The sequence below is a fragment of the Equus caballus genome, chromosome 8 (genome assembly GCF_041296265.1).
Source record: "Equus caballus isolate H_3958 breed thoroughbred chromosome 8, TB-T2T, whole genome shotgun sequence".
Classification (NCBI taxonomy): domain Eukaryota; kingdom Metazoa; phylum Chordata; class Mammalia; order Perissodactyla; family Equidae; genus Equus; species Equus caballus.
The window spans coordinates 84,532,203-84,549,086 of NC_091691.1; the positions used below are offsets into that span (position 1 = coordinate 84,532,203).

A 16,884-nucleotide genomic window follows, 5' to 3' on the forward strand; every position below is an offset into this window, starting at 1 on the left:
GTGGATAAAAATATCATCCATCATTCATGTTGGGACTACACTCATTGGTCAACTGAAACCATAGGTTGGCTACAGGTATGAGTTTGGCAAAAATCACTGAAAGCAGTGAATCAGTTGGCTATCTATGGAATTTACAGTAAGGAGTGTTATGGATTTCATTCTTAGTTGTAATTTGTGTGTTATGGGCTGAATTGTATTCCCCTCAAATTCATACATTGAAGTTCTAACCTCAGTACCTCAGAATGTGACTGTATTTGGAGACAGGGCCTTTAAAGAGGTGACAAAGGTAAAACGAGGACACGTGGTGGGCCCTAATCCAATATGTCTGGTGTCCTTATAAGAAGGGGAGATGAGGACACACACACTCATAGAGGGAAGACAATGTGAAGATGCAGAGACAGGACGGCCAACTACAACTAACGAGAGAGACCTCAGAAGAAACCAAGCCTGCCGACACCTTGAACTTGAACGTATAACCTCCTGGACGGTGAGGAAATACATTTCTGTTGTTTAAGCCATCCCAGCCTGTGGTACTTCGTCATGGCAGCCACAGCAGACTAATACAGTGTGCTATGCATGTGTGTGCAGATACACATATATATGCATATATATACATTCTCGTATTTGGGGGGAGAGCAGGTTATTAAGCATTTACCACCACTGCCTGAGCCCCACCCCACTGCTAATAGAGCCTCTAGGAGCCAGCCCTAAGAATCTGAATTTTAAGGAAGCTTCCTGCATGATTCTGATAACCGGTGGTTAGCTGAAAATAGGTATGTCAACTTCACAGGTAATTACTAGTAAAACATGAGTTGGACAAGTTACCAAAAGTAGACACAAAACCCATACCCACTGTATTAGTTTTCTAGGGCTGCTGTAAGAAAGTACCACAGATAGGGGGGCTTAGAGCACAGAAATTAATTTCCTCAGTGTTCTGGAGGCTGGAGGTCCAAGATCAAAGTGCTGGTGGGGTTGGTTTCCTCTGAGGCCTCTCTCCCTGACCTGCAGATGGCCGATGACCACCTTCTCCTGGCGTCTCTCTGGGTGTCCAGATCTCCCTTTATGTTTATTTAATTCAGTCAGCTTGGGTTAGGACCCACCCTAACAGCCTTGTTTTAATTTAATCACCTCTTTTAGAGGCCCGATCTCCAAATACAGTCACCTTCTGAGGTACTGGGGTTTAGGGCTTCAAGATACGAATTTTGAGGGGGACGCAGTGCAGCCCATAACACCCTGTAAACCCCATTTTGGGCTTTTAATCTCCAGGACTATAAGATAATAAATTTATGTTGCTTTAAGCCACAAAGTTTTGGTAATTTCTTACAGCAGCCATAGGAAACTCATACAGATTTGCAGGAAGCTCATTTTCTTGGTTTGGCCACACAGCTCGGTGACCACATTTCTCGCTGTCTTTCCTACCCTTTTGCTCTATCAACACTTTGGGATCTACACCCCCACTAAACCTAGTTACTAAACCTAGCAGTTTCCCTGCGGTGTTTTTAATATTGGATCACAACATAGAGTGGTGAATTTAGTTAGTGAATATGTGATCCTTCTCAATATATGTGTGGAGATAGAGATATATCTGTATATCCATATAGCCTTTTCAGTTGTTCTGTTCTGGGGACTTACTCCTTTTGGCCGTATCGTATATGTTCTAGAATAATGATTTTATGTCTCTTGTCTGAATATCTTGTCATCCCATCTTTTTCCTGGAGAAGGGCTCCTGGAAGCTAAAACTTGTGGTTTATGCCCCTTCTGTAGACCCTTGGTATATATGTACATAATTTAAAGAGTAGATGACCAGGACATACAATAGAAACTCTGTTAGAAGGAGACACCGAAGCCATATTATGTTTCTTTGGTCCTCTTAGGCACCTGATTGATTATTTCTGCAGGTCTTTTGCCATGACCCACTGTGTTCTCTTACTTCAGCCATTCTGGGGTCCCATCTCTCCAATATTCTCATACCTTCCCTGAGCACATGGATGTTTCTCTCCAGATCCACACCTTCCTCAACGATGTCTCACAAGCTAATTAGTAGCATCTGTGGCTCAGATGAGAGTACCCACTTGGAGAGGGTTGTAGGTTGAATTGTGTCCTCCAAAAAGATGGTATGTTGAAATCCTAACTCCTGGAAGCTGTGGATGTGACCTTATTTAGAAATAGAGTCCTGATAGATGTAGTCAAATTAAGATGAGGTCGTACTGGATTAGGGAGGACCCTAATCTAATGACTGGTGTCCTTATAAGAGGGAAATTTAGACACAGGTAGAGACACACAGGGAGGATGCCATATAATGACAGAGGCAGAAATTGGAATGATGCATCTACCAGCCAAGGAAAGCCAGGGATTGCCACCCACCACCAGAGGTTAGGAGAGAGGCATGGAACAGCTTCACCCTGACGGCCTCCGGAAGGAACCAAGCCTTAATTTAGGATGCCTAGTCTCCAGAACTATGGGACAATGAATTCCTGTTGTTTTAAGCCCCCTGTGTGTGGAAATTTGTTAAGATAGCACTAGGAAACAAATACAGCCAGCTATGGCCTCTCAAACACACCCCCTTGAATAGAAAGCCTGCATTCATTGTTTGAGATGCAAAAAACCAAACCAACAGACCCAGAAAAACCCAAGCAGTCTCAGGTAGATCCTGGAACTCATTTTCTGTGAGCTGTACCAGACCCGCCTGCGGCCATTTCAAAGGCCAACCAGACCCATCTGTAACACTGTCTGCAGCAGAGGATTTACAGGGGAAGCGATTTATGTGGAATTAAGACTGTGTCAGCATATTGAGGTCCCTATAGTTTCACATGATTTCTGCATTTTCCTGCACTTTATTCCTCTGGGACAGAACGAGGGGAGGGGTGGGAGGCCTCTGGTTCCCAAGCAGCCGGCAGGCCTTTTCATTTCCTGTTTTCCCTAATCTCATAACATCCTTGAAATCTTCCCCAAGCAGCTACTTTTGTTATAAAACTTTCTTAACCCTTCAAGTCCCATCTCCCTGGTTGCTACACCAAGTCCCTCAGCCCACCCTGATGCTAAGGTTGCTAAGCTTCCTCCTCTGATGACTTACCCCCTTTGGCTTCATCGTTCATCTCTTTTTTTTTTTTTTTTCTTAGCTCTACAACTTTTAGTCTCTCTTCTTTCCTCTTTTCTTTCTTTTTTTTTTTTGAGGAAGATTAGCCCTGAGCTAACATCTGCCACCAATCCTCCTCTTTTTGCTGAGGAAGACTGGCCCTGAGCTAACATCCGTGCCCATCTTTGTCTACTTTATATATGTGACGCCTACCACAGCATGGCTTGCCAAGTGGTGCCATGTCCACACCCGGGATCCAAACTGGCAAACCCTGGACCTTAGAAGCAGAACGTGCAAACTTAACCCCTGCACCACTGGGCTGGCCCTACCATTTATCTCTTGGAATGATTATTTGATGTCTCTTCTCTGTGTCTCATCTTCTCTCCTGGAAGCCAAGGCCCAGGGTTTATACCTCGGTAATAGGAGGCAATCGTAGGTAGACACTCACTGGTTGGCCAGTCACTGGCCCCAGCCAAGCCTTTGTTCTCCAGTCATCAGTGGAGGACTGACCATCTACTTGCTTTGCATTCTCTGAAGGTTGCCTCTTTTCCCATCCAGCTGTCAGACTGGAGGGTGGTTTACTCAAGGCCAGCCTCTCTGCTGGTGCTGGAGCTAGGGACAGAAAAGATGCTGAAACCAAGAAAATCTCGTAATAGAGAAAGGGTGACACGGTGGGCTCCACTGAAATTTCCAGGTTAACTGGATTTCAGATAGCCATGCTCTGGTAGGTTGAAACGTGGCCCCCACTCCCCAAAAGATATCCACATTCTAATTCCTGGGATCTGTGAATGTTGCCTTGTATGGAAACAAGATCTTTGCCGATAGATTAAATTAAAGATCTTGAGATGGGGAGGTTAGCCTGGATTATCTGGGTGGGCCTTAAATGCAGTCACATGTATCCTTAGAAAAAGGAGGCAGAGGGAGATTTGACACACACACAGATGAGAAGGTGATGTGACCACAGAGGCAGAGATCTGAGTGATGTAGCCACAAGCCAAGGGATGCCGACAGCCACCAGAAGCTGGAAGAGGCGAAGAATGGATTCTCCCCTGGAGACTCCAGAAGAAATGCAGCCCTGGGGATGCCTTGATTTCAGCCCAGTGAGACTGATTTTGGACTTCTGGCCCTGAACTGTGAGAGGATATATTTCTGTTGTTTAAGCCACCAAGTGTGTGGAAATTTATTATAGCAGTCACAGGAAACGAGTACATGTGCTATTCTTATTCTCCAAGTCCAAGATTAATAGTCAACCAGACACAAGAGGCATTGCCAGGAGGGGTTGGCAAGGAGCCTACTTCAAACTGCATGTCATGTTGATGGCACATTCAGATTTCTTTCTTACTACAAGGAGATCTCCGGCAACCGGTGGTTAGCCTTTGACATGCATGCCCTCTGTCACCAACTACAGGGCAAGGACTATTCAATTCTTGTTTTAAAAAATCTCCAATGTAACACAGCAAACTGGTAGATGCTTAATAAATATTTTCTGTTAATGCTGAAGGTGATCATTACTTTCAGGATTCGTTTGCGGCTTAGCATTCCAGAAGCTTCTGCTACCTTCAACCTCATGGTATAAGTGCATCCATATTTAAAAATTTAAGACCATAGACCAAGGTCTTTCTTTCTTCCATTCAAACCCGGAAATTAATCAATTCTGCGTCTTCATCTCCATATATCATGGCCACCATATGAGAAAGAAAATTTGTCTGCCAATTAGCCCAGCAGAACTGAAATGAGCTCTTTTTAATCTTTTGGAAATGAAAACTTGGGACAACTGCTATGAGCTTTTGAAGTGGCAGGTGGGATTAATCGTTAGTTTATGCTCTCTCTCCCTCCCAGGCAAGCCCAATATATTTTGATTTGGATGTGGCATGGCCTGGCATCTCAGGGTCTTGACAGAAACCAATTAAGGATGAGACAGGAAGAGGGCAACTTGTCCATTTGAGTTCATAATCAGAAAGGAAGCAAATGTAATTTGCAAATTAGCATAGCACACAACTTCAGCTAGAAACCATAAATCCAATCAGTTTAGAAAGCAAAACACCAATTGGAAAGAAAACTAGAATTTAATCTTCTCAAGTGAAGAAGAATTGGGCAACCTTCTAAGTTTGTCCTTCAGGGGTTTACCTAAGGGTGAAGACATGCTCAGTGTTGATGCCTCTCTTGTTTTTATCTCTTTCAATTCTGGTAGTTCCACATCCTTAAACTTCCAGCTGCAGAGTTTGGGATACTCAATTAGTGGTGGAGGAGGGAATTTGGAAATTATTTCACCAATTTATAAGAAATACATCCAGTTTTTGTAGTTGTTGTTTTTCTTGACACTAGGAGGACCTCAAAATACATTCATGGAGCTGGATTTGGGGCATCTGAACGTAATTTTTTCAAAGTTTAATTCAGTTCAGCAAATGTTTATTGAGCTCCTCTGCTGAGAGATCTGTTAATGAAGACATAGTCCCTCCCTCACACGAGAGACAGACAGGTGAACAATGACGTGCCTTTTAGTGCGGTACACTAAGCAAGGGTCTGGAATGTTTGCTGGGGGAGACCATCCTTCAGCCGGGGCTCAAAGGATGATTCAGCATTTGCCAGGCCGACAAGAAGGAGGGGTGTTCCAGGCGGAAAGTCAGACAAGTGCGGGCCTGGGTGCATCTGTATAATGGAGCAGAGGAAATGGCTTTGGGTGTGGGAGGATGAGGCTGGACAGGCAGGCCTAGTCACGAAGGGCCTTTGTAAACCATGCTCAGGAGTCTGGAATTATCCGAAGGATCAGAGCAGTCAAGGCTGGTTGCACATTAGAATCACCTGGGAAAATTTGAAAAGCAATTAATGCCCAAGCCCACTCCTGATCCATTAAGTCATTCTCTGTGAGCGTGCCGCCTGGGCATTAGTATTTTTTAAATGCCCCGGGTGATTCTAATGTCTGTCCACAGTTGGGAACCACAGCTCTAGATAAGAGGTCTGCAGAGTTTTCCTCTAATGGGCCAGATAGTAAATATTTTCGGTTTTGTGGGTTGTACAACCTCTGTTGCAGTTACTCAACCCTGCCTGTATGGGCTCAGCAGCACCGACAATATGTAAACGAATGAGACGGCTGTATCCCAATAAAACTTTACTTACAAAAACAGGCAGGGCCATGGTTTGTCAACTCCTACTCTAGAATATGGAATGCCATTGAAGAATTTAAAAAGTATACCGATTTTAAAATTTTGTTTATATTTTATTGTTTATAATATTTATTAAATAATTTATGAATCTATTCTCATTGTAAAGGAATCAAAACAGTACAGACAAAGCTCAAGTATTTTTTGTTCATTCAATCTCAGTTCCCTTCCTGCATAAGAGCTGTTATCAATGGGTGTGTATCCTTCTAGAACTTTCTCCTTGCATTTTTGTGCATATATGTTTACTAGACAGATATTGTTTTGTTTTGTAAAATTGAAAAATGTATTTATTGCTCTTAAACTTGGGGTTTTTTTCCACATAATAATATATCTTGGAGCATTTTCCACAGCAGCAAATACAGATCTATCTTTTTAGTTGTTTCATAGCATTATAAAATATGGAAGTACCATAACTCATTTAACCTTTTCCTGACAGAGGCTGAACTATTTGAAATTGCTGACATTAAGCTTTTTTTGTCCCATAAGATAGAATTTTCACGGGGTTCAACCTAATTGTTTGTGTCCAGTTTTTTGCCTTTACAAGCATTTTTGCCCCAAGCATCTTGCAACGTGTGCTCCTATGTGCTTCCCTGGGGCAGATTCTGAGATGCTGAATTGCAGGGTCCCTGGGGATATCAGTTAGGAAGGAGTCTTTGGTTAAACCACAGACACCAACTCTGGCAGGCTTCAGTAAAAAGGTTATTGGCAGACGATGGGGCAGCTCACAGGATGGAGAGGAAGGCCAAGGACCTGCTAGGCTCAGAACTGGTTTCTGGACACGTCAGGTGCAGACGGTCTCCACGGTGGTGCCCATTCTACAGCCTCTCAGGGGACTAACAGGGAATGAATGAAGCCTGAGCTTTGCTCTGGGCCTTGACTCGCTCCGCGCTTGTCCTGGGAGAGGGTTGACCTCATGTCACAGGGAGCTGAAGAATAGAGTGGGAGCAGCCTCCAGGGACCCCGTCAGCTTCTGTAATGAGAGGACAGAGCACCTTGATTTTTGTCAAGACTGCACGCAACTGGGGAGTGATAATTCTCCAAAAGGAAATCCGGTTGCTATTAGGAAGGAGGATAGCTTCCAGGAGGCAAAACTGATAGAACTATTTCTTCATAGTCTTACCAACACTTAATTGTATCAACCTTCTAAATTTTTACCCATCAGATGGGTAGAAAAAAGTGGTGTCTAGTTGTGGTTTACTGGTGAGACTTCACAATTTCTCATATTAATTGATCACTTGGATTTCCTTCTCCAAGAGTTGCCTGTTCATGTCCTTTGCAGATTTTAAATCAATTTCTTTGGTTTTTAAAAAAATTATTGATTTATAAGAGTTCTTTATATGATCTGAATATAATTCTTCATCCAAGTTATCAATATGGTAAATAAGTCCTCTCCCTTTGGAATTACCTGGTAGCTTTGTTCATGGTGCCTTGGAAGAGCTTTAAGGAGGGGAGGGATGTGGTCAGTCTCGTGATTCAGACAGTTTAGCTTAAAAGATGGTTGCCGGCTACAAGCGGTGGAGTGGATGCCAGCTCTGAGTGTGGTCAGAGGAGAGTCCCACCCACGGCAGGGCCAGTGATTCTCATTACAGCAACAACCCGGGATGCTGAGAACCATTTAAAAGGGGCCAGTGATAACCAACACCCATGGGCTGAGCCCGAGCAGCAGAACTGACCAGAAGAGGCAACGGCTCATGTTGAAAGTCAGGTTACCCCAAGGAGCTCAGCAAGGACCGTTTGCCCAATTATGGCCAGGAGATTTTCAAAATAACGTATTATATATTAAGAAAAGCACACATAAACAAAATGCAGGCCCTTCAACCTGGCTTCCAGATTCAATCTCAAGAACCCAATCATTAGTGAAAACAGAGACAGAAGGCTGGGCCAGTGGGATAGTGGTTAAGTTCATGTGCTCCACTTCGGCAGCCCGGGGTTCACCAGTTCGGATCCTGGGCGTGGACCTACACACGGCTCATTAAGCCATGCTGTGGCAGCATCCCACAGAGAAGAACCAGAAGGACTTACAACTAGGATATACAACTATGTACTGGGGCTTTGGGGAGAAAAGAAAAAAAAAAAGAGGAAGATTGACAACAGATGTTAGCTCAGAGCCAATCTTCTTCAACAAAACAAAACAAAACAAAGACAGAAATGCAAGAGGAGCCATCTAATCTGCCAAGCAGTATTTGGGGTCTTCCCTTCACTCACTCTAAGGAATATCATTATCTTTAGTTACATATAAGAACCTATACACCAAACTGACCAATAAAAAAGGGTCTTTTTGTATATTTTAGAGGGTTTATGGGTTCAGATTAAAATGGGTTTGAAGACACAGCTTGATCCTTACCAGCTAGTTTGAATACCCTGCTCTGATTCTTGTCAGCAATTAAAAAGAGGTAGATTTATATTGTTGTGTATATTACTTATCATCTCTGTGCTTCAGTTTTCTCACTTGTCCTACCACCTATTAATGACGTGACCCTGGGCCAGTGACTTGACCTCCCTGTGCCTCAGTTTACGAATCTGTAAAATGGGAATTGTAATGGTTACTCATAATCTGATAGGTTGTGTGAAGGTTAAATGAGACAATGGATAGCAAGCTCTCAAACCATTCTTGGCACAAAGCAGGCTCCATATGTTAGTTGTTGTTGTCGTGATGTGTGGATCTGGCTGAGCTCTGGCAGCATAGGTCTTGCTACAAAATTTTAAGAGAAAGCGATCAACCAGACCGTATAAATCAAGCTTAAAAGAAACTCCAACTGTGCTATATTTACTAGGTTCTTGAAGCTAATTCTCCACAATTTTAAAGACATTTAGGATTGGATGACACATGTTGAGAAAATGGCAAATTGGATCCCACAAAATGGGAATTGCCGATAAGGCGGTGAATTAGTAAGAGCTACTGGCTCCCTTTTAAAATAATCCTGGAGACATAAAGCAGAGAGAAGCATCGATTGAGAAACTGATGTAAAAACTGTGAGAAGCCTCTGGGATCCTGAAGGTGGTCACCTGGTGTGTGTGTGTATGCGACGGCTGACACAGTGGTTCTCAAAGTGTGGTCCCTGACCAGCAGTGTTAGCATCACCTGAGAACTTGATAAAATGCAACTTCTCAGGCCCACCCCAGACTGACTGAATCAGAACTTCTGCTGGTGGAGGCCGCAGATCTGTGTTTTAACAAGCCCTCCAGATGATTCCGAGGCAAGCTAACCTTTGACAACCGTAGGCCACCATTGCCACTAAGAAAGCCGTGGCAGCCTTAATTGGAGACACTGATGTTAGGCCAGCCCTCCCCTGCGCCTCACCTCCCAGGCACTGAGGGCTGGTCAGTGTTCCTGAGCACTGCTTCCTCTGCCCTCTGCCCTCAAGGCTGGCGGATTAACGGCTCAGGAGAACGTGTCTTCTCAGTGCTGCTGCTTTCAAATAATCGGAGGGGAAATCCCAGACCGAAGGAGTTGCTGGGTAGAGCAGCAAATGGGATTGCCAGTGGTTCTGTGGTACGCTCCTCTCCACACTTCTTTAATTCCTGAGGAGGCACAGAATTGGGGTCTGGGCCCCTACGCTCCCCCCAATGCACAATACGTGATGAAAGGGACCAGATGCGCAGGCCAAAATACCTAAATCCCTGGGGAGGAGTAAACACATAAAAGAATGTCAGTGAATTGAACAAATATGTTTACTACATGAAGCTGAATTATTGGAACAGATAGTCATCAAGGAATGAAAATAAGTATAATCAAATAGATAAAGGAGAATATTAGTAATACAAAGTATGAGCAAGAAATCATAAAAAAAAATTCAAGAAGAGCTATTAGATAGTAAAGATAGTACAGTTGAAATAAAAACACCATAGACAGGATAGGTAGCAAGATGGACAGAGGCCAAGAGTGATGAGTGAGCTGGGTGATCAGTTTGAGAGAAATATCAAAATATAGCAGGAAAGGGTAAAGAGATGGAAAAGAAATAAGAGAAACGAAGAGATTTTGAGGCTAGAAATGCCAACAGTTGGATAACAGGAATCAGAAGGAGAAATAAAACAAATAGAAAGAAGGAAGTATTTAACAAATAATAGCAATATTCAGAGTTAAAGGAGGATCAAAGATGTCAGATTGAAATGGTTACGGAATGCTGAATCAAATTGATAAAGAAATTTTACATCTGAGTATATGTCAGGACACAGCTAAAATTAAAAACATTAAAAACAAGGGCCAGCCCCATGGCCGAGTGGTTAAGTTGGTGCACTCTGCTTCAGCGGCCCAGGGTTTTGCAGGTTCGGATCCTGGGCACAGACCTAGCACCTCTCGTCAAGCCATGCTGAGGTTGTGTCTCACACAGCACAACCAGAAGGACCCACAATGAAAAAATATGCAACTAGGTACTGGGGGGCTTTGGGGAGAAGAATGAAAGAAAATGGGTAAAGGATACAAACAGGTACTTTACAGAAGAGAAAACTTAAATGGCTGATGGACAAAAAAAATATCTTGATTTATTTGTAATTAGAGAAATGAAAATTGACAACAATTGGATATCGTTTTATATCCATTCACTGTCAAAAATGAGAAATCTGGACAATGCAAAGAAGAGCCTGGAATCAGCATTCCTGGGAGTATAGATTGGGGCAGTCGCTCCGGAGCAGTCTGTGGGATTTGTGCAGGACTTGTGCGCCTTATGATCTAACAATCCCACTCACAGGTGGATTCTTCTGAGGGGAACCCTCACTTGGGTCTGTACCCAACACTATGAGGAGTTCATCTCCAAGCGTTTTCATGGGTTGAGCCATCTACGTGTCCATAATTTGGGGAATAGCTGAGTCTAAGATGGCGATGAATTCTCATACAGCAGTTAGATCCGAGGGGCCACAGTCACACCACACACAGGACAAATGTGGCACCGAGTGAACCGTGCAGAAGCAGGAGATCTGGAGCATGGTCATTTGCATAAATTACAAACACATTTACACAACACAAGAACACCTACAAGTGAGAGGACACACATCAAACACACGGAGGAGGGGGGAACTGGGGGAAGGAAGAGAGGAAGAAAGACAGAAGGAAGTGAATTATTTAAAATGAAAGCGAGAAGGACATACAGAAGCACAAACAAACACAGGAAGAGATTTGCAGGACCAGGGCTAAGAGTGCTGTGAAATGTGGGATTTGACTACTGCACCCTTCTGCTCCTAAAGGTTAAAAAAAAAAATAACTCCAAAATAAGGTCCCCCAAAATTGGGTAAAAAATGTTAAAGACATGAGTTTTTTCCTGGCTCTATGGGGGGAGAAAGAAAAGCCACTAAATTTTAGTTACATCTTTTTACTCCCTCAAAGCATTTATTTATTTATTTATTTTTTAAAAGATTTTATTTCTTTTTTCCCCAAAGCCCCCCGGTACATAGTTGTATATTCTTCGTTGTGGGTTCTTCTAGTTGTGGCATGTGGGACGCTGCCTCAGCGTGGTTTGATGAGCAGTGCCATGTCCGCGCCCAGGATTCGAACCAACGAAACACTGGGCCGCCTGCAGCGGAGCGCACGAACTTAACCACTCGGCCACGGGGCCAGCCCCTCAAAGCATTTATTTTTTAAAAGAATTCAAACTCTTCATCTTTTTCAGCAACAAACCATGTGACCAACATGAGAACATACGTCACTGTTCTCTCTTGATGAAGAGAGGGGCTGCGGATGCAAAATGCAGGCTCTGAAAGTGGTATCAGAATATATCTGTCTCCCCCTTTTATTGGTCGCTTAAATTTGAAGGTGGAGCCGAGTGCCTATAAATTCATTTGAAAGTGACACCAGGAAGCTAACTTTGCCCACTTTTGCTTTGAAATTCAGTGTATGACTCCATCGGGAAGCTTGGGAGCAACATTCTTAATGGAAACGTGGACAGGCTGGGATCTTACAGTGAGTGCCTCTCCACCCACCCGCCCTCGGGGAGCTTTCAGGGGCAGTACTGCAAGCTTCACGTCCTGCAGGTGAGCCTGGGGGACCGGTGTGCATGCTCCTGAAGGACAAGTGAACGACTCCACCGATAGCCCTTTTTAATTTAAAACAAAAAAACAATTAAGATGTTTTTCAAAAAGTTCGAACTAAATTTTAAACAGCTGGCAGAAACATACTTGCATGGTCTGAGTGTGGGACATTACAGGAGACAGTCGTCCGCAAAACATGTGGGCCTTTAGATGTTCTTCCTTCCACATTGCGTGGGGTCAGACGTCTGGATGACCTTTGTGGAGAATTCAAGATCAAATCCCGGCCAATGTTCCTGGGCATTGTCTCCAGACTCACTGTTAGTTTTTGGAATACCAAAGGGAGGATGGACTTCCCATTACCCATAATACTCAACCGGAAATGGAATCCGACACGCGAATTGGAGGTTATCCTAGCAGATGGGCTGGAACTTTTAAGGATACATCACTAAATCAGGTGACCGAGGCCCCAGGGCTCCCTGTCTAAAGTGTGTTAATTCTTTTAGTGCTGAGAAAAAAGCCTAGGAACAGCACAGCCTCCTATTAAATACAGAGATAGAAGTTATGCGTGTCATACAACACTAAAAGAAAATGCATTACTGGTTGACTGATAACGATTGTAGAAAGTAACAATAAGAAATCCAAGCTCTCTGATATTAATGCTGTAAAACGGTCTCACAATGGCTAATTGTTGGACACAGGGAGATTATTACTCAGCTCCACTTGTCCTGCAGAGAGTTATGATGGTGATTGCTTGAGGGTTTCATCACTGTGTACAAATGTCCTATCCCGTTTTCAAAGCAGATTAATGATTTTGATATCAGAGCAAAAGGTCAGACCTACATAATCATGTAAGTTAATATGTTTAGAAGAAGCATCCCAGAAATTTTTATTGGTAATTTGTCTTGCTTTATTGGGGCATTCTAATTATTCGCTTGATTTATTAATACAATCTTTACTTGATACATTGTGTCCTGCTACAAAGAAGTGGCAACTTGGTAATTTTGTTGGAAGTTGTAAGAGTGTGAACTTTGAATGACCTGTAATCCGGGCGAGAGAGGCACCATGGTAGATTATCCCACACTGGTGGCTGCCTTTTAAATAAGCAGCTACATTAAGCCTTGGAGTATAGTTTTATTTAAATGTTGGTGCATCTGATGTTCTATAAATTCGCTTGAACTACTCTGTAATGGAAAAGCCATCTCCAAAGAAGTCAGCGAACTTTTCTTCTTTCAATGTCTTTCTCTTCCCGCTCCCAATCTGCTCAAAATCCACGGGCGGTGCAGCAGCAGCCTTAGAAACGATCGTGCATGTGTTCTATAAACACTCATATTAAAGAGCGTTGTGGCGTTGTTTCCCAGGATGGAGCCGACTACAGTGTGGGCGTGTGTGTCCCTGATTCTTGTGCCGAAGAGGATGTGACTGCGCTGTCTCGGCTGGGTAGGTCCGAAAGAAAACCCAGGGCAACTCTTGTCTCAGCATAAAGTTTGAAACTCCCCAACCCCTGGAGCCAAGAAAGGCCATTCTTTCAGGAATGAACCAAGCTTTCATCCTGACAAATCCACTAACCTGAGACAAACGGAGTTCTGGGGGATTTTCGAGTGGAGGGGGTAGAATAAGAAGGGAGTAGGAGGGAAGGAGGAGAAAGACAGTAAAGAGAAGGTAAGAGCTGAATCTTTATGTAATAAAAATTTAAACAGTCTTCCCTCACCCTCAGCTGCCTGGTGAGGCTTGAAGAAAGGTGAGTGGTGTCTGCTTTCCATACTGTGAGCGTTCTCTGCTGTGGCCGGTGTGTGGAAATTTGTCAGCTGCCAAATCCAGAAGGCCCTTCCACACCAGGATTGTGTGAAGCCATGTGTTGTAATGGATTAGCATTAGAAGCCCAGCATTTGGTCTTGGTTTTCACCTCCCAGCTGTGTGATCCTGGGCAAATCACTTAATCTCCCCGTGCTCCAGTCTCTTCCTCTCTACAGAGAGGGTGGACAAGGAAGGTCAGTCTGGCTCTGACTCCCTGTGGCCTTACCAGCGCTGCTGACTTTAGCCACGCAGAACGAATGAATGAATCTTAGTCCACGGGGAAACTGGTTTGACTTCTTCTAAGTCTTTCAAAATTTTTCAAGGAAGAGCTTGAAAGCCTAAAATTTTTACCACTAGTATCTTCTGTATTTATTCTGGTTATCCAAATGAGAATGAATGTGACATATTAAAAGGAAAACTCTGTTTCTCTACTCGCAGAACATTTCTGACACCCAAGGTGTGGGTTTTCCTGTCACATGATGTAATTCTGATACTAACTACCTGGAGGTGGTGCTGACCCCACAGGTTAAGGGCTCAGTCCCACAAGGCTGCCCCCGACTTCAGATGCCGATAGTAAGTAGTGGGTCCCGAGGTTACCTACACTCTGTCCAACTTGGCTACAAATCAGGGGTTCACATAATCCTCACTTTTTCCCATGATCCTCTCCTCAGCTTTAATAATTTGCTATAACGGCCCACAGAACTCAGGGAAATACTTTACTGGCTTATTCTAAAGATCAAAACTCAGGAATAGCCAAATGGAAGAGATGCGTAGGGCAAGGTATGTGGGAAGGGGCACAGAGCTTCCATGCCCTCTTGGATGTACCACCCTCCCAGCACCTCAATGTGTTCACCAACCACCTACAAGCTCTCTGAACCTCTTTGTTTAGGGTTTTTATGGAGGTTCCATTACATAGGCATGATTGATTAAATCACTGGCCATTGGTGATTAACTCAATTCCCAGCCCCTCTCTCCTCTCCAGAGGTTGGAGAAGGGGCTGAAAGTTCCAATCCTCTAATCATGAGGTTTGTTCCTCTGGCAAGCAGCTCCCATCCTCCAAGGGTCACCTTATTGGCATAAACTCAAGTATGGTTGAAAGGGGCTTATTACAAATGACAGCAGATGCTCCTCTTACCTCTCTCTCTCAGGAAATTCCAAGGGCTTTAGGAGCTCTGTGCCAGGAACTGGAGATGAAGACCAAATATATATTTCTTATTATATCACAATATCGTGCACATTATTAAAAGTCTTCTTTTAAGTGTTGATATTGCAATTAGTTTTCAGTAACCTTAAATTGTCCTCTGAATTTATGATTATCCCTACAGCTTCGGGTACATTATCTACCTATCTAGCCAAATATTTTACGTGCTAACAGAGCAGCAATTGTTACAATCAAATTTAAATTTCAATTCCTGTTGGACAAGGCCATAAATATCCTAGAAACAAAGATAAATTTGCAGAGTTCTTATTAAATTAGGATTTCAAGTGAATAAATGACTCCCTGAGTCTAATGAGTTAAAGTTTAGTATTATTTAAGTGGTTGGCCTAGTTTTTCTGCCTAATGATAAGCTTCTTAGCCAGAGTTGACAGTAGAATAGAATGGAAGGTTAGAAGCTATTATCAATACAAAGATATTTTGATGATTCTCCTGGAGGGACTGGGAAAATGGAAGGGCCTGATTAGGGTGAGCAGAGCTGACTGGGGGCAGATATGTTAGTGGAATTTAGTCTTGACTGCCAAGGCATTTCTCTAGCTTCTGTGCAGAGGCAGAAATGGGAACATGTTTGCCCGGGGGAAAAGGCCCCCATCTGGAAAGGATTTGTCAGCTATTCCTTAAAGCTTTTTGATGGAGTTGCCAATATTTCCCCTACAGATGTGGGGGCAACCAGCTCAGCAATAACAGGAGGAATCTGTTCTGCAGACTTTATTCATCTAGGGCAGGAGGGCAGGGAGCTACCACGTGGAGACGGTAGCAGACAAGCCAAGAAGAAATGAGCCCAGTATTGCAGGGAGAGAGAAAAAGATTCTGGGCAGGTCAGAATGTGTGGCTTTTAGGCAAAAAACTACACAGTGTGGTTGCCATGGGATGTACAAAATTTTAACCAACAGACTTTGTGTGAGTTCTGGAGAATGAAAATATGTAACACCAGAGTGTTGAGAGTCTAGATAAAATTGGGGGGGTGATGCTCACAAACCCAGTATAGTCTAGTTTCCTAACGATTCACACCTGAGTGTTTCGGTGTTCCTTACTGTGTTCCATTTCCTAGGGATCCTGTAACAAGTACCACAAACTGGGTGGCTTAAGATGCGTCACTCCAGTCTACCTCTGTCATCACATGATGTTCTTCTCTATGTTCAAACTTCCCTCTTTGTGTAAGGACACCAGTCATACTGGATTTGAGGCCTGCCTAACCTAGTATGACCTCATCTAAAGTTGAATACATCTGCAAGACCCTATTTCCAAATAAGGTTACATTCACACTTCCCAAGGGTTAGGGCTTGAACATTTTTTGGGGGGACACAATTCAACCCAGAACACTACCTAATTCCTAGTGTCTAGTTTGGCTAAATACTCTGAGGTCCTTAAACACAACAGGGAGTCAGGACTTGGCCCAGGGTCCTGCATTGAGAATGTGCCTGATAAAAGTTAGACAAATCCCACTGAAGTTTAAAGATTTTATTTTTCTTTTTTCTCCCCAAAGCCCCCCAGTACATAGTTGTATATTTTTAGTTGTGGGTCCTTCTAGTTGTGGCATGTGGGATGCCACCCCAACATGGCCGGATGAGTGGCGCCATGTCCACGCCCAGGATCCGAACCAGTGAAACCCTGGGCTGCTGAAGTGGAGCACGGCAACTTAACCACTTGGCCACGGGGCCGGCCCCCCACTGAAA

The 16,884-nt window shown here is 43.6% G+C and overlaps 1 protein-coding gene across 1 annotated transcript in view; it reads left to right on the forward strand.

The window, feature by feature from the left end:
* The window catches only part of OACYL (O-acyltransferase like), a 61,928-nt gene that overhangs the window by 4,466 nt on the left and 40,578 nt on the right, over positions 1-16,884 (forward strand). Inside the window, exons 2-3 of the mRNA NM_001433606.1 lie at positions 12,062-12,201; positions 13,557-13,635. Coding sequence (NP_001420535.1) covers positions 12,062-12,201; positions 13,557-13,635 — 219 coding nt within the window. The remainder of the gene's footprint in view (positions 1-12,061; positions 12,202-13,556; positions 13,636-16,884) is intronic.